This window comes from Cherax quadricarinatus, chromosome 8 (genome assembly GCF_038502225.1).
Source record: "Cherax quadricarinatus isolate ZL_2023a chromosome 8, ASM3850222v1, whole genome shotgun sequence".
NCBI lineage: Eukaryota > Metazoa > Arthropoda > Malacostraca > Decapoda > Parastacidae > Cherax > Cherax quadricarinatus.
In genome coordinates, this window is record NC_091299.1 from 44,905,674 (window position 1) to 44,930,475 (window position 24,802).

At 49.3% G+C, this 24,802-nt stretch overlaps 1 protein-coding gene across 1 annotated transcript in view; it reads right to left on the reverse strand.

Annotated features, from left to right (window-relative positions):
* ptc (protein patched) overlaps positions 1-24,802 on the reverse strand; it is a 565,812-nt gene that overhangs the window by 160,976 nt on the left and 380,034 nt on the right. The window contains exons 7-11 of the mRNA XM_070083049.1: positions 22,319-22,411; positions 18,061-18,182; positions 15,195-15,342; positions 4,072-4,215; positions 3,237-3,494 (exon numbers count right to left, since the gene is read on the reverse strand). Of these exons, the coding sequence (XP_069939150.1) occupies positions 3,237-3,494; positions 4,072-4,215; positions 15,195-15,342; positions 18,061-18,182; positions 22,319-22,411 (765 nt within the window). The remainder of the gene's footprint in view (positions 1-3,236; positions 3,495-4,071; positions 4,216-15,194; positions 15,343-18,060; positions 18,183-22,318; positions 22,412-24,802) is intronic.

The window sequence follows — 24,802 nt, forward strand, 5'->3', positions numbered from 1 at the left end:
CTGCTTGACCCACCTGACTCACCTAGCAGGCACCTGCTTGACCCACCTGACTCACCTAGCAGGCACCTCCTTGAGCCACCTGAGTCACCTAGCAGGCACCTGCTTGACCCACCTGACTCACCTAGCAGGCATCTGCTTGACCCTCCTGACTCACCTAGCAGGCACCTGCTTGACCCACCTAGCAGGCACCTGCTTGACCCACCTGACTCACCTAGAAGGCACCTGCTTGACCCACCTGACTCACCTAGCAGGCACCTGCTTGACCCACCTGACTCACCTAGCAGGCACCTGCTTGACCCACCTGACTCACCTAGCAGGCACCTGCTTGACCCACCTGACTCACCTAGCAGGCACCTGCTTGACCCACCTGACTTACCTAGCAGGCACCTGCTTGAGCCACCTGACTCACCTAGCAGGCACCTCCTTGAGCCACCTGACTCACCTAGCAGGCACCTGCTTGACCCACCTGACTCACCTAGCAGGCACCTGCTTGACTCACCTGACTCACCTAGCAGGCACCTGCTTGACCCACCTGACTCACCTAGCAGGCACCTGCTTGACCCACCTGACTCACCTAGCAGGCACCTGCTTGACCCACCTGACTCACCTAGCAGGCACCTGCTTGAGCCACCTGACTCACCTAGCAGGCACCTGCTTGACCCACCTGACTCACCTAGCAGGCACCTGCTTGACCCACCTGACTTACCTAGCAGGCACCTGCTTGACCCACCTGACTCACCTAGCAGGCACCTCCTTGAGCCACCTCACTCACCTAGCAGGCACCTGCTTGAGCCACCTGACTCACCTAGCAGGCACCTCCTTGAGCCACCTGACTCACCTAGCAGGCACCTGCTTGACCCACCTGACTCACCTAGCAGGCACCTGCTTGACACACCTGACTCACCTAGCAGGCACCTGCTTGACCCACCTGACTCACCTAGCAGGCACCTGCTTCACCCACCTGACTCACCTAGCAGGCACCTGCTTGACCCACCTGACTTACCTAACAGGCACCTGCTTGAGCCACCTTACTCACCTAGCAGGCACCTCCTTGAGCCACCTGACTCACCTAGCAGGCACCTGTTTGAGCCACCTGACTCAACTAGCAGGCACCTGCTTGACCCACCTGACTCACCTAGCAGGCACCTTCCTGAGCCACCTGACTCACCTAGCAGGCACCTTCTTGAGCCACCTCACTCACCTAACAGGCACCTGTTTGAGCCACCTGACTCACCTAGCAGGCACCTTCTTGAGCCACCGACTCACCTAGCAGGCACCTCCTTGAGCCACCTGACTCACCTAGCAGGCACCTGTTTGAGCCACCTGACTCACCTAGCAGGCACCTGCTTGAGCCACCTGACTCACCTAGCAGGCACCTTCTTGAGCCACCTGACTCACCTAGCAGGCACCTTCTTGAGCCACCTGACTCACCTAGGAAGCACCTGTTTGACCCACCTGAGTCACCTAGCAGGCACCTGTTTGAGCCAGCTGACTCACCTAGCAGGCACCTTCTTGAGCCACCTGACTCACCTAGCAGGCACCTCCTTGACCCACCTGACTCACCTAGCAGGCACCTGCTTGACCCACCTGATTCACCTAGCAGGCACCTGCTTGACCCACCTGACTCACCTAGCAGGCACCTGCTTGATCCACCTGACTTACCTAGCAGGCATCTGCTTGAGCCACCTGACTCACCTAGCAGGCACCTCCTTGAGCCACCTGAGTCACCTAGCAGGCACCTGCTTGACCCACCTGACTCACCTAGCAGGCACCTGCTTGACCCACCTGACTCACCTAGCAGGCACCTGCTTGACCCACCTGACTCACCTAGCAGGCACCTGCTTGACCCACCTGACTCACCTAGAAGGCACCTGCTTGACCCACCTGACTCACCTAGCAGGCACCTGCTTGACCCACCTGACTCACCTAGCAGGCACCTGCTTGACCCACCTGATTCACCTAGCAGGCACCTGCTTGACCCACCTGACTCACCTAGCAGGCACCTGCTTGACCCACCTGACTTACCTAGCAAGCACCTGCTTGAGCCACCTGACTAACCTAGCAGGCACGTCCTTGAGCCACCTGACTCACCTAGCAGGCACCTGCTTGACCCACCTGACTCACCTAGCAGGCACCTGCTTGACCCACCTGACTCACCTAGCAGGCACCTGCTTGACCCACCTGACTCACCTAGCAGGCACCTCCTTGACCCACCTGACTCACCTAGCAGGCACCTGCTTGACCCACCTGACTTACCTAGCAGGCACCTGCTTGACCCACCTGACTCACCCAGCAGGCACCTTCTTGAGCCACCTCACTCACCTAACAGGCACCTGTTTGAGCCACCTGACTCAAATAGCAGGCACCTGTTTGACCCACCTGACTCACCTAGCAGGCACCTGCTTGAGCCACCTGACTCACCTAGCAGGCACCTTCTTGAGCCACCTGACTCACCTAGCAGGCACCTTCTTGAGCCACCTGACTCACCTAGCAGGCACCTGCTTGACCCACCTGACTCACCTAGGAGGCACCTGCTTGAGCCACCTGACTCAACTAGCAGGCACCTGTTTGAGCCACCTGACTCACCTAGCAGGCACCTGCTTGACCCACCTGACTCACCTAGCAGGCACCTGCTTGAGCCACCTGACTCACCTAGCAGGCACCTCCTTGAGCCACCTGACTTACCTAGCAGGCACCTTCTTGAGCCACCTGACTCACCTAGCAGGCACCTTCTTGAGCCACCTGACTCACGTAACAGGCACCTGTTTGAGCCATCTGACTCTCCTAGCAGGCACCTCCTTGAGCCACCTGACTCACCTAGCAGGCACCTTCTTGAGCCACCTGACTCACCTAGCAGGCACCTCCTTGAGCCACCTGACTCACCTAGCAGGCACCTGCTTGACCCACCTGACTCACCTAGCAGGCACCTTCTTGAGCCACCTGACTCACCTAGCAGGCACCTCCTTGAGCCACCTGACTCACCTAGCAGGCACCTGCTTGACCCACCTGACTCACCTAGCAGGCACCTTCTTGAGCCACCTGACTCACCTAGCAGGCACCTCCTTGAGCCACCTGACTCACCTAGCTGGCACCTGCTTGAGCCACCTGACTCACCTAGCAGGCACCTGCTTGAGCCACCTGACTCACCTAGCAGTACAAGGAGTATCTTGGTGATAAGGGGAAGGTGACACCTGGACAAGTCTTCTGAAACATAAAGATGGGACTCCGCGACTCACCTGGTAGGGGATAAGGGTGTTGTCAGCGGTCTGGACGAAGGTGTGCGCCAGGAGGAACATGTCATCGACGCCCAGCCCGAGAGCTAGGAAGGGCAGCACCTGCGTGGTGGAGGCGTTGAAGGCAAGACCCAAGAGGGCGCAGAAGCCCAGGCCAGCAGCCACTGTCACGGCCACCAGCAGCACCCCAGCCAGACCCAGGCCTCCTGCTGACCTCACCGAGTCAGAGAGATGCGTCAGGGAGACGCAGGCGTACACCACCTGCGACAGAAGGGGGGCAGACGGAGATGACTAAATATAGTCTTTAAGAGAACGTCAGTATATACGGTAATATGTAGCCTGTAACTCAGGGAGGTACATGTCACTGGTTCACAGGCTGAGACAAACACTACGAGCACTAGCCGAGTCTATGGGCCAGCAGGAGGGTATTAGGTCCCTAGGCTCACTATTCACGTATGTTGGTCAACACACACACTGATTATTACTTTACCCAGAGTGTGACTCATGAGTCATGACTATCAATGAATGAAGTTTATCAGATTGTAACGCCCTGGCAGCACCTGGTGGAGGACAGCACCTGGTGGAGGACAGCACCTGGTGGAGGACAGCGCCTGGTGGACGGCAGCGTTTGGTAGAGGGCAGCGCAAGGGCATTATACGTACATAAAGAAAAGCGTTAAAACTTTATTTCTCTAAAATACGTGATAAAGCTGGCCAGGTGAGGAAGGTACTAGGAGTAGCTAGCATGTCTGACACAACCTCCACTCTAAGACACACTCAAACTTGAATTTTAAGAAGCAAAAAAAGATAAAAAACAGAGGAGAGTATCTTGTACTTACCATGAAGACGTAGCCGAGGGCGACCCTGGAGGCGGGCACCTCTGAGAAGTCCCTGAGGAGGTGGTCGAGAGCGGCGCTGGAGAAGGGCAGGTGGTGGTAGGCTCTAGTCTCGTTGTGTAGCCGCTGTGTCTCCTTCACCACCTCCTGATGGAGACGTCAGAAATAACCATCATTGTTATAGTTATGTACAGTGGTAAACCCGCATGGTCCAGCTCAGTGACACTACTGAAGTCTCCCAGCTCATACTAACACTGCTGAAGTCTCCCAGCTCATATTAACACTGCTGAAGTCTCCCAGCTCATACTAACACTACTGAAGTCTCCCAGCTCATACTAACACTACTGAAGTCTCCCATCTCATACTAACACTGCTGAAGTCTCCCAGCTCATATTAACACTACTGAAGTCTCCCAGCTCATACTAACACTACTGAAGTCTCCCAGCTCATATTAACACTACTGAAGTCTCCCAGCTCATACTAACACTCCTGAAGTCTCCCAGCTCATACTAACACTGCTGAAGTCTCCCAGCTCATATTAACACTGCTGAAGTCTCCCAGCTCATACTAACACTACTGAAGTCTCCCAGCTCATACTAACACTCCTGAAGTCTCCCAGCTCATACTAACACTACTGAAGTCTCCCAGCTCATACTAACACTACTGAAGTCTCCCAGCTCATAGTAACACTACTGAAGTCTCCCATCTCATACTAACACTGCTGAAGTCTCCCAGCTCATACTAACACTACTGAAGTCTCCCAGCTCATACTAACACTCCTGAAGTCTCCCAGCTCATACTAACACTGCTGAAGTCTCCCAGCTCATACTAACACTACTGAAGTCTCCCAGCTCATACTAACACTACTGAAGTCTCCCAGCTCATACTAACACTACTGAAGTCTCCCAGCTCATACTAACACTGCTGAAGTCTCCCAGCTCATACTAACACTACTGAAGTCTCCCAGCTCATACTAACACTGCTGAAGTCTCCCAGCTCATACTAACACTGCTGAAGTCTCCCAGCTCATACTAACACTACTGAAGTCTCCCAGCTCATACTAACACTGCTGAAGTCTCCCAGCTCATACTAACACTACTGAAGTCTCCCAGCTCATACTAACACTGCTGAAGTCTCCCAGCTCATACTAACACTACTGAAGTCTCCCAGCTCATACTAACACTGCTGAAGTCTCCCAGCTCATACTAACACTACTGAAGTCTCCCAGCTCATACTAACACTACTGAAGTCTCCCAGCTCATACTAACACTCCTGAAGTCTCCCAGCTCATACTAACACTACTGAAGTCTCCCAGCTCATACTAACACTACTGAAGTCTCCCAGCTCATACTAACACTACTGAAGTCTCCCAGCTCATACTAACACTACTGAAGTCTCCCAGCTCATACTAACACTACTGAAGTCTCCCAGCTCATACTAGCACTACTGAAGTCTCCCAGCTCATACTAACACTGCTGAAGTCTCCCAGCTCATACTAACACTGCTGAAGTCTCCCAGCTCATACTAGCACTACTGAAGTCTCCCAGCTCATACTAACAATGCTGAAGTCTCCCAGCTCATACTAACACTACTTAAGTCTCCCAGCTCATACTAACACTGCTGAAGTCTCCCAGCTTATACTAACACTACTGAAGTCTCCCAGCTCATACTAACACTACTGAAGTCTCCCAGCTCATACTAACACTACTGAAGTCTCCCAGCTCATACTAACAATGCTGAAGTCTCCCAGCTCATACTAACACTACTGAAGTCTCCCAGCTCATACTAACACTGCTGAAGTCTCCCAGCTCATACTAACACTACTGAAGTCTCCCAGCTCATACTAACACTGCTGAAGTCTCCTAGCTCATACTAACACTGCTGAAGTCTCCCAGCTCATACTAACACTGCTGAAGTCTCCCAGCTCATACTAGCACTACTGAAGTCTCCCAGCTCATACTAACACTGCTGAAGTCTCCCAGCTCATACTAACACTGCTGAAGTCTCCCAGCTCATACTAACACTGCTGAAGTCTCCCAGCTCATACTAACACTACTGAAGTCTCCCAGCTCATACTAGCACTACTGAAGTCTCCCAGCTCATACTAACACTACTGAAGTCTCCCAGCTCATACTAACACTACTGAAGTCTCCCAGCTCATACTAACACTACTGAAGTCTCCCAGCTCATACTAACACTACTGAAGTCTCCCAGCTCATACTAACACTACTGAAGTCTCCCAGCTCATACTAACACTACTGAAGTCTCCCAGCTCATACTAACACTACTGAAGTCTCCCAGCTCATACTAGCACTACTGAAGTCTCCCAGCTCATACTAACACTGCTGAAGTCTCCCAGCTCATACTAACACTACTGAAGTCTCCCAGCTCATACTAACACTGCTGAAGTCTCCCAGCTCATACTAACACTGCTGAAGTCTCCCAGCTCATACTAACACTGCTGAAGTCTCCCAGCTCATACTAACACTACTGAAGTCTCCCAGCTCATACTAACACTGAAGTCTCCTAGCTCATACTAACACTGCTGAAGTCTCCCAGCTCATACTAACACTGCTGAAGTCTCCCAGCTCATACTAACACTACTGAAGTCTCCCAGCTCATACTAACACTACTGAAGTCTCCCAGCTCATACTAACACTACTGAAGTCTCCCAGCTCATACTAACACTACTGAAGTCTCCCAGCTCATACTAACACTACTGAAGTCTCCCAGCTCATACTAACACTACTGAAGTCTCCCAGCTCATACTAACACTACTGAAGTCTCCCAGCTCATACTAACACTACTGAAGTCTCCCAGCTCATACTAACACTACTGAAGTCTCCCAGCTCATACTAACACTACTGAAGTCTCCCAGCTCATACTAACACTACTGAAGTCTCCCAGCTCATACTAACACTACTGAAGTCTCCCAGCTCATACTAACACTACTGAAGTCTCCCAGCTCATACTAACACTACTGAAGTCTCCCAGCTCATACTAACACTACTGAAGTCTCCCAGCTCATACTAACACTACTGAAGTCTCCCAGCTCATACTAACACTACTGAAGTCTCCCAGCTCATAGTAACACTGCTGAAGTCTCCCAGCTCATACTAACACTACTGAAGTCTCCCAGCTCATACTAACACTGCTGAAGTCTGCCAGCTCATACTAACACTGCTGAAGTCTGCCAGCTCATACTAACATTACTGAAGTCTCCCAGCTCATACTAACACTACTGAAGTCTGCCAGCTCATACTAACACTGCTGAAGTCTCCCAGCTCATAGTAACACTGCTGAAGTCTCCCAGCTCATACTAACACTACTGAAGTCTCCCAGCTCATAATAACACTACTGAAGTCTCCCAGCTCATACTAACACTGCTGAAGTCTCCCAGCTCATACTAACACTGCTGAAGTCTGCCAGCTCAGGCTGACATACACACTATACACAACTCTTGGTCTTACGGTCATATAGAATAAGGTAAAAAACAGAACACTGCAGATGTATCCAATTTTGCTAAATTAAAAAAAAAAAAAAAACAGTGAAGTCGCAACCAGTGTTATGTGTATTTAACCTGCACTAGATTTCTGGAATCTCTCAGCCTAGGCTTCCTGACTGAAGTCTTGATCAACCAGGCTGTTGGGTTGCCGCATTCACTTCAACATAATCAGGACTGCATAGTTTCCTATATATAAAGAAGTTATACATCATTATGATGAATAACACGAACTTACACTTTCTGTGTAATGTCTATATAAACAATCTTAATTTGTTATTAACAATGATTTGAGTGAGAGTCCGTGAGCAGTGGAAGTTCTGCGTATGTCTTCCAGGCCAGAAGACTCTCCTGCCTGGAAGGTGGTCGTCAGTACACACCAGTATTCCAGCCTGGAGACAACAAATGACTTAAAAAGAATCATTACTGGTTCAGCGTCTCTAGTCTTGAAGGTTCTAGTTATCCAGACTATTATTTTCCTTGTGGTAGCAATGGCAACATTGTTGTGATTCTTGAATGCGAGATCTTCCAGCATCATTACTCCCAAGTCTCGCACGTAGAACTTTCTCTGAAGTGTCCTGTACTCCGTTATTATTTCCTCCATTCTTCCATACCGGAGCAACGGAAATTTGTCCTCATTAAACATTATATTGTTGTTTGAGGTCCACTCGAAGACTTGATTTATATCCACCTAAAGATTTACTGAGTCTTCAACGAATGCCACTCTCAGTATTCTGGTGTCATCAGTACAGAATGTTACTGTGCTATGATTTAGGTTCTCGCCATTGTCGGATATATGAATGAGAAACAAAAGTGGGGCGAGCACTGCGCCTAGAGCAACAAAATCTTTTACTGTGGCAACCTCCAACTTCACTGTTTACTACTGGGTTCTATATGTTAGCCTTCAGTTTGATGATATCCCATGGTTCTTGAGACCAACATGATGATAACCCATGGTTCTCGAGGCTAGCATGATGATAAACTCGAGGCCAGCATGATGATTACCCACGATTCTCGAGACCAACACAAGTTCCGGACCAGTGTGAAAGGAAACACAAGTTTGTGGAGGCCAACATGAAGGAAACACAAAGTTTCTGGAGGCCAATGTGGCCTCCCCCAACTCCAACCAGCGAACCAGCGTACGTAACCTTTATTCGGCGCATGTACACACCCTCACTAAAAGGCTATCTCCCCCAACCAGCGAACCAGTACTGAGGATCAGATGATGGGGGCCCCGTCGTTCGATCAGTACCCAGGTTCAAGCCAATGAGAAGATGGTTGTGGTGTTGTGGGTACCACCCGTCTGTCTGCCCTTGTCATTCCCATTCTAGAGCTGGTTGAAGCACGGCCTGCTCTCTAGTGGCTTCAATTCTGCCTTGCTTACCGTGGAGTGCACTAATACCTATTGTTGTACATAGTATATACAGTGTACATACTTCAGTTCTTACCTGGTGAAGGATAATGTAAGTCAAAAGTTTTTCTGCTGTGTTTATTTTGCTCCCTTTACACCCAGGATAACAAACCTTTGGATTCCTGGATTGTAATAGCCAACATGAAGGAAACACAAAGTTTCTGGAGGCTAACATGAAGGAAACACAAAGATTCTGGAGGCCAGCAAGATGGAAACACAGTTTCTGGAGGCCAACATGAAAGAAACACAAGTTTCTGGAGGCCAACATGATGGAAACGCAAAGTTTCTGGAGGCCAGCATGAAGGAAACACAAAGTTTGTGGATGTTAAGATAATGGAAGACTCAAGTTCCTCAAGAGTCACCCAGGGAGAGGCGATGAGCCTAACTTTCATTTTTCTCAGCGACAAGATAATCACTGGCCACACTGGGGTGGCTAAACTCTTGCTAATATGCATTAAGAGTCTCACTAAAAAGGGAACTCTGCGCATTCTTCGATAATGTGAAATAATTTTTTCTATTTAAGTTTTCCTTAGGTAGTGAATTAAAGTGTCTAGAGAGATTAATTCGTGGAGTCCTGGCGATAATTTACGAAATTATAAAAGGGAGGTAAGTCGGATTCTCTGCCTCGTTCGGGTGAGGGAGAACCGACCTGCATCGGCTGTTTTCTTTTTTAGTTCGGGCAGTACGCGGCTCTTTTCAGTCTCAGCCTTGTTGAGGAGAGTGAGACGGGTAGTCAGTGAATGGGAGGGAGTTGGTGAGTGGGAGGGAGTGGGTGAGTGGGAAGGAGTGTGGAGAGGGATGGAAGGAGACCGTGATGGCGGCATGTTTGTGGTGATTACGACGCTAATGTGGTGATCCGGGAGAAGTGCCCACGCCACACACACACACACACACACACACACACACACACACACACACACACACACACACACACACACACACACACACACACACACACACGGTTCAGGGAGAGTGACCTAGTAGCGACTAGTGAAGAGGCGGGGCCAGGAGCTAGGGATCGACCCCTGCAACCACAACTAGGTGAGTACAACTAGGTGAGTACACACACACGCACCTACCTTTGTGTACATGCTCTGAGGGGACCGGTAAATACAAGAGATAATGGGATGAGAAAGGAACTGCTGATGTAACATTCGTGTACATAATAATGCACTTGTTATGGACTGACTGCGCAAATTTCCCGAGGCCAATCATGGTGCAGGATCTGTGTGATCAAGTAGTGTCAAGCCACGAGAGGAACTCTATCATCCTCAAGTAACCAATCAGAGAGCACTACCTCCTTCACAAGGAAAGTGAGGAGTTGACATGTGAAACAGTGTGGTTCTAGACCTGTGAGAGGGTGTGTCCCAGTCGCTTGAAATTGCTCTTGAGTAGGAATAATGACTGTTTAAAGTCACATTTAGAAAATTCATATAAACTATGAAAGTTACAGCAAGAGTAACAAGGTTTTAGAAAGAGCCAGTTTACAATATCCTAGAACATCCACATCCCAATGTTATCAGTGAGAGAAACTTTAACAGACAAGACAATATGGAACAAAATAATGGGAGGAGGAAAGAAGAAAGTCACTGATGATGAATGGTTTTCATGAGGCCGATGGGAGGAAAGTTGATGAGTGGAGGTTGATGAGGAACAAAATATTTAATCTACTGACAGGAGGAAAGAGGTGACAGAATACGTCCAGTCAATGTGACCCTTGCAGCAGGAATGTCCATGTGACCCTTGCAGCAGGAATGTCCATGTGACCCTTGCAGCAGGAATGTCCATGTGACCCTTGCAGCAGGAATGTCAATGTGACCCTTGCAGCAGGAATGTCAATGTGACCCTTGCAGCAGGAATGTCCATGTGACCCTTGCAGCAGGAATGTCAATGTGACCCTTGCAGCAGGAATGTCCATGTGACCCTTACAGCAGGAATGTCCATGTGACCCTTGCAGCAGGAATGTCAATGTGACCCTTGCAGCAGGAATGTCAATGTGACCCTTGCAGCAGGAATATCAATGTGACCCTTGCAGCAGGAATGTCCATGTGACCCTTGCAGCAGGAATGTCAATGTGACCCTTGCAGCAGGAATGTCAATGTGACCCTTGCAACATTAATGACTCAAGACAAGGCTATGAGGCGGAATCCGCTGTTTAGCAGAATGCGACAGGACTAAGACTTATGATAACCAAGAACTTGAAACCAAGAAACCAGCGTCTAAACGTACGTAATAAGGCAAACAGATTACTGGGATTGATATCAAGAAGTATAAGCAACAGGAGTCCAGAGGTTATACTACAGCTCTACACATCATTAGTAAGGTCTCTCTTTGATTATGCAGCTCAGTTCTGGTCTCCATATGACAGAATGGATATTAATTCGTTAGAAAACATTCAGAGTGGATAAGTTTAGAATTAGAAAGGATATAGGAAAATACTGGTTTGGAAATAGGGAAGTCGATGAATAGGGTTATTGAAGCCAAAACTTTGGGTAGCTTCAAATTTAGATTAGATAAATACATAAGTGAGAGGGGTTGAATTTGAGTGGGACTTGCACATGAGTTAATATATTTATCAAAGTTTATTCGTAGTGTAGCTTCGAAAATGGGTTGGGCAAATAATTCTGTTAGGTGGGTTTGGGTTCGAAAGTGACGTGCCTAGTATGGGCCAACAGGCCTGCTACAGAGTTTCTCCAGTCTTATGTTCCTATGGTTAACCTTGGATGAATTCGACAGTGTTTTTTTTTTTCACTCCCGGAGCCCGGCCCTGGGCCAGGCTTGTCTGGTACTGACCTGGTCAACCAGGCTTCTGCTGCTAGCGGCCCTCTGGCCCACGTATACCTCAATGTTAGGCTTATACAGCACTTGGCGGAGGTACTTGTCGGCTGTCGTCTTGAAGGCTTTCGAAATACTCGTTTCTGATAGCTTCTGGCAAGATGTTAAAAACTCTGCCACCACGACTCCCTCCCTCCCAACTCATGTACAATAACTCAAAACCAAACTCACTCTAGAATAAATCACAGTATTTCTCTCCATGCTTATTTAAATAATTGTTATGTAAATCTTCCAAGAGCAATTTATCTTCCAATGTATGACTTCATCTCTTATTTTAATCCACGTCAGGAAAAAAAACACACGAGACGACTTTACCTTCTGTTTCTCACTGAAGTTGCAGGATCTGTGTAATATTCTGTATTTGTTGTCAGTAATATGTCTGTGTTTACCAGTGACGTGTCCAAGTAGACTGATACGTGTTGCTTCTGTGGTGGTAAGTTCTCTCACGGGATGACTGGTACTGTCCGGTAGTCTTTACTTACCTACCAGCAGAAGCAGCAGGAAGATCTACCTACCAGCAGAAGCAGCAGAAAGATCTACCTACCAGCAGAAGGGTCTACATACCAGCAGAAGGGTCTACAAACCAGCAGAAGGGTCTACATACTAGCAGAAGGGTCTACATACCAGCAGAAGGGTCTACATACCAGCAGAAGGGTCTACATACTAGCAGAAGGGTCTACATACTAGCAGAAGGGTCTACATACTAGCAGAAGGGTCTACATACCAGCAGAAGGGTCTACATACCAGCAGAAGGGTCTACATACTAGCAGAAGGGTCTACATACCAGCAGAAGGGTCTACATACTAGCAGAAGGGTCTACATACAAGCAGAAGGGTCTACATACTAGCAGAAGGGTCTACATACTAGCAGAAGGGTCTACATACTAGCAGAAGGGTCTACATACCAGCAGAAGGGTCTACATACTAGCAGAAGGGTCTACATACTAGCAGAAGGGTCTACATACTAGCAGAAGGGTCTACATACTAGCAGAAGGGTCTACATACTAGCAGAAGGGTCTACGTACCAGCAGAAGGGTCTACATACTAGCAGAAGGGTCTACATACTAGCAGAAGGGTCTACATACTAGCAGAAGGTTCTACATACTAGCAGAAGGGTTTACATACTAGCAGAAGGGTCTACATACCAGCAGAAGGGTCTACATACTAGCAGAAGGGTCTACATACCAGCAGAAGGGTCTACATACTAGAAGAAGGGTCTACATACTAGCAGAAGGGTCTACATACTAGCAGAAGGGTCTACATACCAGCAGAATGGTCTACATACTAGCAGAATGGTCTACATACTAGCAGAAGGGTCTACATACCAGCAGAAGGGTCTACATACTAGCAGAAGGGTCTACATACTAGCAGAAGGGTCTACATACTAGCAGAAGGGTCTACATACCAGCAGAAGGGTCTACATACTAGCAGAATGGTCTACATACTAGCAGAAGGGTCTACATACTAGCAGAAGGGTCTACATACTAGCAGAAGGGTCTACATACTAGCAGAAGGGTCTACATACCAGCAGAAGGGTCTACATACTAGCAGAAGGGTCTACATACTAGCAGAAGGGTCTACATACTAGCAGAAGGGTCTACATACTAGCAGAAGGGTCTACATACTAGCAGAAGGGTCTACATACCAGCAGAAGGGTCTACATACTAGCAGAAGGGTCTACATACTAGCAGAAGGGTCTACATACCAACAGAAGGGTCTACATACTAGCAGAAGGGTCTACATACTAGCAGAAGGGTCTACATACTAGCAGAAGGGTCTACATACCAGCAGAAGGGTCTACATACTAGCAGAAGGGTCTACATACTAGCAGAAGGGTCTACATACTAGCAGAAGGGTCTACATACTAGCAGAAGGGTCTACATACTAGCAGAAGGGTCTACATACCAGTAGAAGGGTCTACATACTAGCAGAAGGGTCTACATACCAGCAGAAGGGTCTACATACCAGCAGAAGGGTCTACATACCAGCAGAAGGGTCTACATACTAGCAGAAGGGTCTACATACTGGCAGAAGCGTCTACATACCAGCAGTAGGGTCTACATACTAGCAGAAGGGTCTACATACCAGCAGAAGGGTCTACATACTAGCAGAAGGGTCTACATACTGGCAGAAGGGTCTACATACCAGCAGAAGGGTCTACATACTGGCAGAAGGGTCTACATACCAGCAGAAGGGTCTACATACCAGCAGAAGGGTCTACATACTAGCAGAAGGGTCTACATACCAGCAGAAGGGTCTACATACCAGCAGAAGGGTCTACATACTGGCAGAAGGGTCTACATACCAGCAGAAGGGTCTACATACTGGCAGAAGGGTCTACATACCAGCAGAAGGGTCTACATACCAGCAGAAGGGTCTACATACTAGCAGAAGGGTCTACATACCAGCAGAAGGGTCTACATACTAGCAGAAGGGTCTACATACTAGCAGAAGGGTCTACATACCAGCAGAAGGGTCTACATACTAGCAGAAGGGTCTACATACCAGCAGAAGGGTCTACATACCAGCAGAAGGGTCTACATACTAGCAGAAGGGTCTACATACCAGCAGAAGGGTCTACATACTAGCAGAAGGGTCTACATACTAGCAGAAGGGTCTACATACCAGCAGAAGGGTCTACATACTAGCAGAAGGGTCTACATACCAGCAGAAGGGTCTACATACTGACAGAAGGGTCTACATACTAGCAGAAGGGTCTACATACTAGCAGAAGGGTCTACATACCAGCAGAAGGGTCTACATACTGGCAGAAGGGTCTACATACTGACAGAAGGGTCTACATACTAGCAGAAGGGTCTACATACTAGCAGAAGGGTCTACATACCAGCAGAAGGGTCTACATACTGGCAGAAGGGTCTACATACCAGCAGAAGTGTCTACATACCAGCAGAAGGGTCTACATACTGGCAGAAGGGTCTACATACCAGCAGAAGGGTCTACATACAAGCAGAAGGGTCTACATACTGGCAGAAGGGTCTACATACTGGCAGAAGGGTCTACATACTGGCAGAAGGGTCTACATACCAGCAGAAGGGTCTACATACCAGCAGAAGGGTCTACATACCAGCAGAAGGGTCTACATACCAGCAGAAGGGTCTAGATACCAGCAGCAACAGCAGAAAGATCTACCTACTAGCAGAAGAAACTGAAGGATCTACTTACCAGAAGAAGGATCTACCTACCAGTAGACGGATCTACCTGCCAGCAGAAGGATCTACCTACCAGGAGAACGGGTCTTCCTACCAGCGGAACGGGTCCACCCACAAGCAGAAGCAGGACACATGCAGCCCTCCAAGAGTGACAGGTGGTGGCGGGCCTGCGGACAAGAGTGAGGCAGGCTCAGGCCTTGCTGACCTACCTGCGTAAACTTATTCTGCCACTCGCGCAGGATGAGCTCAGCCTTCTCCTGCGACCAGTCGACGTGGTGCAGCCGGTAGTGGTCCAGCCAGTACTCGTACATGTTCTTGGCTCCCATCAGCTGCACCATACTCTGCAGTGCCTCAGCCCTGTGTAACCATAACACACGTACATCAACGTACAGTTCTTCAAAGAATCTATCAAATCTCGTATGCATAACTACGTGAACATCAACTGATCATCAACGTAACTTACAACCCAAAGGATAAAACTGTATTAGGAATGTAGTGACTTGTATTATATAGCAATTAATATATTTGTAATATACATTGTAGCTATAAAAAGTATAATTATTACTGGTCACTGAGAGTGTACGTTAGGTTCTCCAAGTGCAGGACCCCTCAAGGAAGGTTCCTTGATGTTGGTGAGGGGCTCTTGATTTAGGAAATTGGATCTGTGCTCCAGTTCCCCGAATTAAGCCTGTAAGCCTTCCACATCCCCCCCCCCAGGCGCTGTATAATCCTCCGGGTTTAGCGCTTCCCCTTGATTATAATAATAATCCAAGTGCAGGGCCATTTGTTCTGTATTCAGGGCCATTTGCTCTGTATTCAGGGCCATTTGTTCTGTATTCAGGGCCATTTGTTCTGTATTCAGGGCCATTTGTTCTGTATTCAGGGCCATTTGCTCTGTATTCAGGGCCATTTGTTCTGTATTCAGGGCCATTTGTTCTGTATTCAGGGCCATTTGTTCTGTATTCAGGGCCATTTGTTCTGTATTCAGGGCCATTTGTTCTGTATTCAGGGCCATTTGCTCTGTATTCAGGGCCATTTGTTCTGTATTCAGGGCCATTTGTTCTGTATTCAGGGCCATTTGTTCTGTATTCAGGGCCATTTGTTCTGTATTCAGGGCCATTTGTTCTGTATTCAGGGCCATTTGTTCTGTATTCAGGGCCATTTGTTCTGTATTCAGGGCCATTTGCTCTGTATTCAGGGCCATTTAATCTGTATTCAGGGCCATTTGCTCTGTATTCTGGGCTATTTGTTCTGTATTCAGGGCCATTTGTTCTGTATTCAGGGCCATTTGTTCTGTATTCAGGGCCATTTGTTCTGTATTCAGGGCCATTTGTTCTGTATTCAGGGCCATTTGTTCTGTATTCAGGGCCATTTGTTCTGTATTCAGGGCCATTTGATCTGTATTCAGGGCCACTTGTTCTGTATTCAGGGGCATTTGTTCTGTATTCAGGGCCATTTGTTCTGTATTCAGGGCCATTTGCTCTGTATTCAGGGCCATTTGTTCTGTATTCAGGGCCATTTGTTCTGTATTCAGGGGCATTTGTTCTGTGTTCAGGGGCATTTGTTCTGTATTCATGGGCATTTGTTCTGTATTCAGGGCCATTTGCTCTGTATTCAGGGCCATTTGTTCTGTATTCAGGGCCATTTGTTCTGTATTCAGGGGCATTTGTTCTGTGTTCAGGGGCATTTGTTCTGTATTCAGGGGCATTTGTTCTGTATTCAGGGCCATTTGCTCTGTATTCAGGGCCATTTGTTCTGTATTCAGGGCCATTTGTTCTGTATTCAGGGCCATTTGTTCTGTATTCAGGGCCATTTGTTCTGTATTCAGGGCCATTTGTTCTGTATTCAGGGCCATTTGTTCTGTATTCAGGGCCATTTGTTCTGTATTGAGGGACATTTGTTGTGTATTCAGGGCCATTTGCTCTGTATTCAGGGCCACTTGTTCTGTATTCAGGGGCATTTGTTCTGTATTCAGGGCCATTTGTTCTGTATTCAGGGTCATTTGCTGTATTCAGGGCCATTTCTGTATTCAGGGCCATTTGTTCTGTATTCAGGGGCATTTGTTCTGTGTTCAGGGGCATTTGTTCTGTATTCAGGGGCATTTGTTCTGTATTCAGGGCCATTTGCTCTGTATTCAGGGCCATTTGTTCTGTATTCAGGGCCATTTGTTCTTTATTCAGGGGCATTTGTTCTGTGTTCAGGGGCATTTGTTCTGTATTCAGGGGCATTTGTTCTGTATTCAGGGGCATTTGTTCTGTATTCAGGGCCATTTGCTCTGTATTCAGGGCCACTTGTTCTGTATTCAGGGGCATTTGTTCTGTATTCTGGGGCATTTGTTCTGTATTCAGGGGCAGTTGTTCTGTATTCAGGGGCATTTGTTCTGTATTCAGGGGCATTTGTTCTGTATTCAGGGGCATTTGTTCTGTATTCAGGGGCATTTGTTCTGTATTCTGGGGCATTTGTTCTGTATTCAGGGGCATTTGTTCTGTATTCAGGGCCACTTGTTCTGTATTCAGGGGCATTTGTTCTGTATTCAGGGCCATTTGTTCTGTATTCAGGGGCATTTGTTCTGTATTTTCAGGGACATTCATCCTTAATAAATGACGGCTGCGGAATCAACAAGCATCTCAAGATCAATCTCCGATTTGTGAGTCACGAATCGTCACGATTTATGTCCCACAAACTGATTCATAACCCACGAATGTGAGTTACGAATGTGTTACGAATGCCCCAAGTGTGAACTGCAGCGCCACGGCTGTTGTGGTGGCCAGCCTTGTACACACACACACACACCACCCTCACCACCACCCACTCTCACCACCACCCACTCTCAACACCCACTCTCACCACCACCCACCCTCAGCACCCACCCTCACAACCACCCACTCTCAACACCCACTCTCACCACCACTCACCCTTTGCACCCACTCCCACCACCACCACCCACCCTCAGCACCCACTCTCACCACCACCCACTCTCAACACCCTCTCTCACCACCCCCACCCTTAGCGCCCACTCTCAGCACCCACCCTCACCACCACCCACCATCAGCACCCACCCTCAGCAGGACCTACCTGACAATGTGACCTGTCTTGTTGGTGGTGGTGGCGCCGACAACTAGGTCCTCCGGCCAGTGCATATAGTTGCCAGCGAAGCCGTAACAACCTCCAGTCAACTCCGCCCCGACGTCCGGCGGCTGCAACACAAACCATCTTGCTCTTTCAATGGTTCTCTTCTCCTCTCCTTTTCTCTCCCCAAGTGAGACTTGACAATGAATAGTTATAACAGATTTTGATGAATATTTTGAGTTAGTAACGAGTGGGAGAGGGGACTCACCTGTCTCACAAGTGGGAGAGGGGACTCACCTGTCTGACGAGTGGGAGAGGGGACTCACCTGTCTGACAAGTGGGAGAGGGGACTCACCTGTCTGACAAGTGGGAGAGGGGACTCACCTGTCTGACGAGTGGGAGAGGGGACTCACCTGTCTGACAAGTGGGAGAGGGGACTCACCTGTCTGACAAGTGGGAGAGGGGACTCACCTGTCTGACAAGTGGGAGAGGGGACTCACCTGTCTGACGAGTGGGAGAGGGGACTCACCTGTCTGACGAGTGGGAGAGGGGACTCACCTGTCTGACAAGTGGGAGAGGGGACTCACCTGTCTGACAAGTGGGAGAGGGGACTCACCTGTCTGACGAGTGGGAGAGGGGACTCACCTGTCTGACGAGTGGGAGAGGGGACTCACCTGTCTGACAAGTGTGAGAGGGGACTCACCTGTCTGACAAGTGGGAGAGGGGACTCACCTGTCTGACAAGTGGGAGAGGGGACTCACCTGTCTGACAAGTGGGAGAGGGGACTCACCTGTCTGACGAGTGGGAGAGGGGACTCACCTGTCTGACGAGTGGGAGAGGGGACTCACCTGTCTGACAAGTGTGAGAGGGGACTCACCTGTCTGACAAGTGGGAGAGGGGACTCACCTGTCTGACAAGTGGGAGAGGGGACTCACCTGTCTGACAAGTGGGAGAGGGGACTCACCTGTCTGACGAGTGGGAGAGGGGATTAACCTGTCTGACGAGTGAGAGAGGGGACTCACCTGTCTGACAAGTGGGAGAGGGGACTCACCTGTCTGACGAGTGGGAGAGGGGACTCACCTGTCTGACAAGTGGGAGAGGGGACTCACCTGTCTGACGAGTGGGAGAGGGGGCTCATCTGTCTGACAAGTGGGAGAGGGGACTCACCTGTCTGACAAGTGGGAGAGGGGACTCACCTGTCTGACGAGTGGGAGAGGGGACTCACCTGTCTGACAAGTGGGAGAGGGGACTCACCTGTCTGACGAGTGGGAGAGGGGGCTCATCTGTCTGACAAGTGGGAGAGGGGACTCACCTGTCTGACAAGTGGGAGAGGGGAATCACCTGTCTGACAAGTGGGAGAGGGGACTCACCTGTCTGACGAGTGGGAGAGGGGACTCACCTATCTGACGAGTGGGAGAGGGGGCTCATCTGTCTGACGAGTGGGAGAGGGGACTCACCTGTCTGACAAGTGGGAGAGGGGAATCACCTGTCTGACAAGTGGGAGAGGGGACTCACCTGTCTGACGAGTGGGAGAGGGGACTCACCTGTCTGACAAGTGGGAGAGGGGACTCACCTGTCTGACGAGTGGGAGAGGGGGCTCATCTGTCTGACAAGTGGGAGAGGGGACTCACCTGTCTGACAAGTGGGAGAGGGGACTCACCTGTCTGACGAGTGGGAGAGGGGACTCACCTGTCTGACAAGTAGGAGAGGGGACTCACCTGTCTGACAAGTGGGAGAGGGGACTCACCTGTCTGACGAGTGGGAGAGGGGACTCACCTGTCTGACAAGTAGGAGAGGGGACTCACCTGTCTGACGAGTGGGAGAGGGGACTCACCTGTCTGACAAGTAGGAGAGGGGACTCACCTGTCTTACAAGTGGGAGAGGGGACTCACCTGTCGGACGAGTGGGAGAGGGGACTCATCTGTCTGACAAGTGGGAGAGGGGACTCACCTGTCTGACGAGTGGGAGAGGGGACTCACCTGTCTGACGAGTGGGAGAGGAGACCCACCTGTCTGACGAGTGGGAGAGGGGACTCACCTGTCTGACGAGCGGGAGAGGGGACTCACCTGTCTGACAAGTGGGAGAGGGGACTCACCTGTCTGACAAGTGGGAGAGGGGACTCACATGTCTGACAAGTGGGAGAGGGGACTCACCTGTCTGACGAGTGGGAGAGGGGACTCACCTGTCTGACGAGTGGGAGAGGGGACTCACCTGTCTGACGAGTGGGAGAGGGGATTAACCTGTCTGACGAGTGAGAGAGGGGACTCACCTGTCTGACAAGTGTGAGAGGGGACTCACCTGTCTGACAAGTGGGAGAGGGGACTCACCTGTCTGACAAGTGGGAGAGGGGACTCACCTGTCTGACGAGTGGGAGAGGGGACTCACCTGTCTGACAAGTGGGAGAGGGGACTCACCTGTCTGACGAGTGGGAGAGGGGGCTCATCTGTCTGACAAGTGGGAGAGGGGACTCACCTGTCTGACAAGTGGGAGAGGGGAATCACCTGTCTGACAAGTGGGAGAGGGGACTCACCTGTCTGACGAGTGGGAGAGGGGACTCACCTGTCTGACGAGTGGGAGAGGGGGCTCATCTGTCTGACGAGTGGGAGAGGGGACTCACCTGTCTGACAAGTGGGAGAGGGGAATCACCTGTCTGACAAGTGGGAGAGGGGACTCACCTGTCTGACGAGTGGGAGAGGGGACTCACCTGTCTGACAAGTGGGAGAGGGGACTCACCTGTCTGACGAGTGGGAGAGGGGGCTCATCTGTCTGACAAGTGGGAGAGGGGACTCACCTGTCTGACAAGTGGGAGAGGGGACTCACCTGTCTGACGAGTGGGAGAGGGGACTCACCTGTCTGACAAGTAGGAGAGGGGACTCACCTGTCTGACAAGTGGGAGAGGGGACTCACCTGTCTGACGAGTGGGAGAGGGGACTCACCTGTCTGACAAGTAGGAGAGGGGACTCACCTGTCTGACGAGTGGGAGAGGGGACTCACCTGTCTGACAAGTAGGAGAGGGGACTCACCTGTCTTACAAGTGGGAGAGGGGACTCACCTGTCGGACGAGTGGGAGAGGGGACTCATCTGTCTGACAAGTGGGAGAGGGGACTCACCTGTCTGACGAGTGGGAGAGGGGACTCACCTGTCTGACGAGTGGGAGAGGAGACTCACCTGTCTGACGAGTGGGAGAGGGGACTCACCTGTCTGACGAGCGGGAGAGGGGACTCACCTGTCTGACAAGTGGGAGAGGGGACTCACCTGTCTGACAAGTGGGAGAGGGGACTCACCTGTCTGACAAGTGGGAGAGGGGACTCACCTGTCTGACGAGTGGGAGAGGGGACTCACCTGTCTGACGAGTGGGAGAGGGGACTCACCTGTCTGACGAGTGGGAGAGGGGACTCACCTGTCTGACGAGTGGGAGAGGGGACTCACCTGCCTGGAGTCCGTCTCTGATGATGGATCAATTTAACTCGTAGGTGAAGTTTAAAAGGTTAGTTCCTAGGGGACGGCTTTCAGTCCCCAACAGGGTGCCGCTCCCCACAGGGTTCCACTCTTTCCACAGGGTGCCACTCCCCACAGGGTGCCACTCTCCCCACAGAATGCCACTCCCCACAGGGTGCCACTCCCCACAGGGTGCCACTCTCCCCACAGAATGCCACTCCCCACAGGGTGCCACTCTCCCCACAGAATGCCACTCCCCACAGGGTGCCACTCCCCACAGGGTGCCACTCTCCCCACAGAATGCCACTCCCCACAGGGTGCCACTCCCCACAGGGTGCCACTCTCCCCACAGAATGCCACTCCCCACAGGGTGCCACTCCCCAAAGGGTGCTTTCCTGACTAAGAACCCAGCATCTTTTTTTGGCATAAATGGTGGGGATATTTTCCCTTTCCTCTAAATCTACTGACATTTACGCCCGATGACTCATGAAGAATTATGAACATAAATTATGGAATGTGGGAAAAACTTTTGAAAGAATTTTTACCTATAAAGTTATTATTATTTTTTTTTTTTTGCAAATGCAGTTGAATAAGCTGATGGAAAATTGACTAACACGTAGTCTTCAATTTTAGATTATTTTTTCAATTCCAGTTACAAAAAATAAAGAAATCGCTCTATAGAGAGTTAACTGTCAACTAGTGCGTAGAGTTGACTGTGTGAACTACGGGAGTGGCAGGTTGAGGAGGGTAGCAAGTTGATGATGACAGCGTCTGATAATGTTAGAAGGTTGATACACTAGCAACACTGACTAACAAGCAAACAAACCTGTTTAGAGTGTTTGTTGGGTGCTGAATCCGGACACAGCGGGTCAGTGGGATCCAAACACGGCTTCTCCTGGTAGGCTGTGGTGATGCCAGCCTGTGTGCCACAAACATTACTCACGTTAATACAACACTGATGTTTAACCTAGCCTAATCTAATCTAACCTGGCTTAACTTAATCTAACCTAACCTACGTAATCTAACGTTACCTAACGTTATCTAACCTTACCTAACCTAACCTAGGCAAATCGAAAGTAACTTAACTTAAGCTAACCAGACTTAGCTTGAACTAATCTAATTTAAACTAAACAAAAATAATCTAACGAAACCTAAATTAAGCTAAAACTAATCTAACTTAAACTAACCTAACCTAGTTTAACATAATCTAAAAAAGTTAAACTAATAAAAAAATAAATCAATGTAAGTTAAACCTAAGAAAACTAATCAATCCTAACAAAAACCTAACCTAACTTGAATTAAACTGAAGGAAAACTTAAAGTAAAATAATGTAACCTAAAACAAGGTAAATGTAAACTGGAAAGCACAGAGAAAGAGAGAGAGAGAGAGAGAGAGAGAGAGAGAGAGAGAGAGAGAGAGAGAGAGAGAGAGAGAGAGAGAGAGAGAGAGAGAGAGAGAGAGAGAGAGAGAGAGAGAATGTAGTCCCTGTTCACAAAAAGAAGAGCAGAGCAGAAATCAGCAACTACAGACCAGTGTCACTCCTGTCAATCACTGGTAAGATCCTTGAGACAATAATCTCAAGACAAATGACAGAGTTTTTTGACTACCACTCACTACTTTGTGATCGTCAATATGGCTTCAGGAAAGGTTACTCTGCTGCTGATCTGTTGTTAAACCTCTACACTAAGTGGCACCAGTCACTGGATGAATCCAAAGTCAGCTGTGTGGTAGCACTGGACATTGCTGGCGCTTTCGACCGGGTGTGGCACCAGGGCCTCTTAGCAAAACTTCAAGCACTGGGAATTGCAGGCTCTACGCTATGTCTCCTCAGTGATTACCTTCATGGTAGATCTCTAAGTGTAGTTCTCAATGGAACAGAATCAGCAAGACATCCTATTGGGGCAAGTGTTCCACAAGGAAGCGTGCTGGGTCCATTGTTATGGAATGTCTACTTCAACGACCTTCTTCATCTCATCCCAGAATCACATGCATATGCAGACGACTGTACACTGACATTCACTTATCCAAGAGAAGAAATGCCAGCTGCTCTAAGCTACATCAATCACCAGCTGAGAGCTATATCAGCTTGGGGAAATAGATGGCAAGTAACATTTGCACCTGAGAAAACGCAAATGATGATCGTCTCAAGGCACCATGATGGTAATGCTGGTGCAGTAGTAAGGATGAATGGGAGGGTGTTCACACCTGGAGAAGGAGTTGATAACCTTAGGGTGAAATTTGACTCCAAACTAACCATGAAGAACCATGTTGTAAATCTTGCAAACAAGGCAGCCAGGAAGCTTACAGCACTTCGCCGTATCTCGCATCTGCTTGACAGTAGGGGTTGCAAGATTCTGTACGAGGCACAAGTACGCTCACACCTTGAGTATGTCCACTTTCTTGGTTTGCCTGCCCCCCCCCCCCCCTCTCATCTGCGACTGCTTGACAGAGTAGAGAACAGAGCAAGACGTCTCATCTCTCGCCTGGACCCATCCTGGATAGATCTGTCATTTCGAGGACAGCGTGAAACAAGCTTTTATGCCACAAGACGGGCAGAAAGCAGCAACTTCACTCTGGCTGTACCCTTCTCCAGAACATCACTCCATCTGAGATCTTATATACCCAGGATGACTCGAGTATGGAACACATTCGTACAGCATAATGATGTCATCGAGATAAAGTCAGTTGATCAAATGAAAATGCTGGCCCACAGATGGCTCCAACTTCATCCTGTTCATTATTTGTATGTCTCATAACAATAAAAATGCTTTCAAATGAGCTGATGTAGGTAACAGCTCTTAGCTTGCCAATAAAGTTAGGAATCCTTAACCTGTAAATAGCTTGTCAATAAAACTAGTGATCCTTAACCTTGTCAAACCCTGTGTACAAAAAAAAAAGAGAGAGAATATCAAATGGTATACAGTACCGATAGGTTGGTAGGTAAGACACATAGGCAACATTTAGGCAACTTTATTCCGAAACGTTTCGCCTACACAGTAGACTTCTTCAGTCGAGTACAGAAAGTAGGCAGGAGCTGTAGAGATGTGAAGACGATGTGTGTGTGTGTGTGTGAGTGTGTGTGTGAGTGTGTGTGTGTGTGTGTGTGTGTGTGTGTGTGTGTGTGTGTGTGTGTGTGTGTGTGGGTGGGTGGGTGGGTGGGTGTGTGTGTGTGTGTATGGGGGGGAGGGTGTTTGTGTGTGTGTGTGTGTGTATGTGTGTGTGTGTGTGTGTGTGTGTGTGTGTGTGAGTTTGTGATTGTATGTGTGTGTGGGTGGGTGGGTGTGTGTGTGTGTGTCTGTATGGGGGGGAG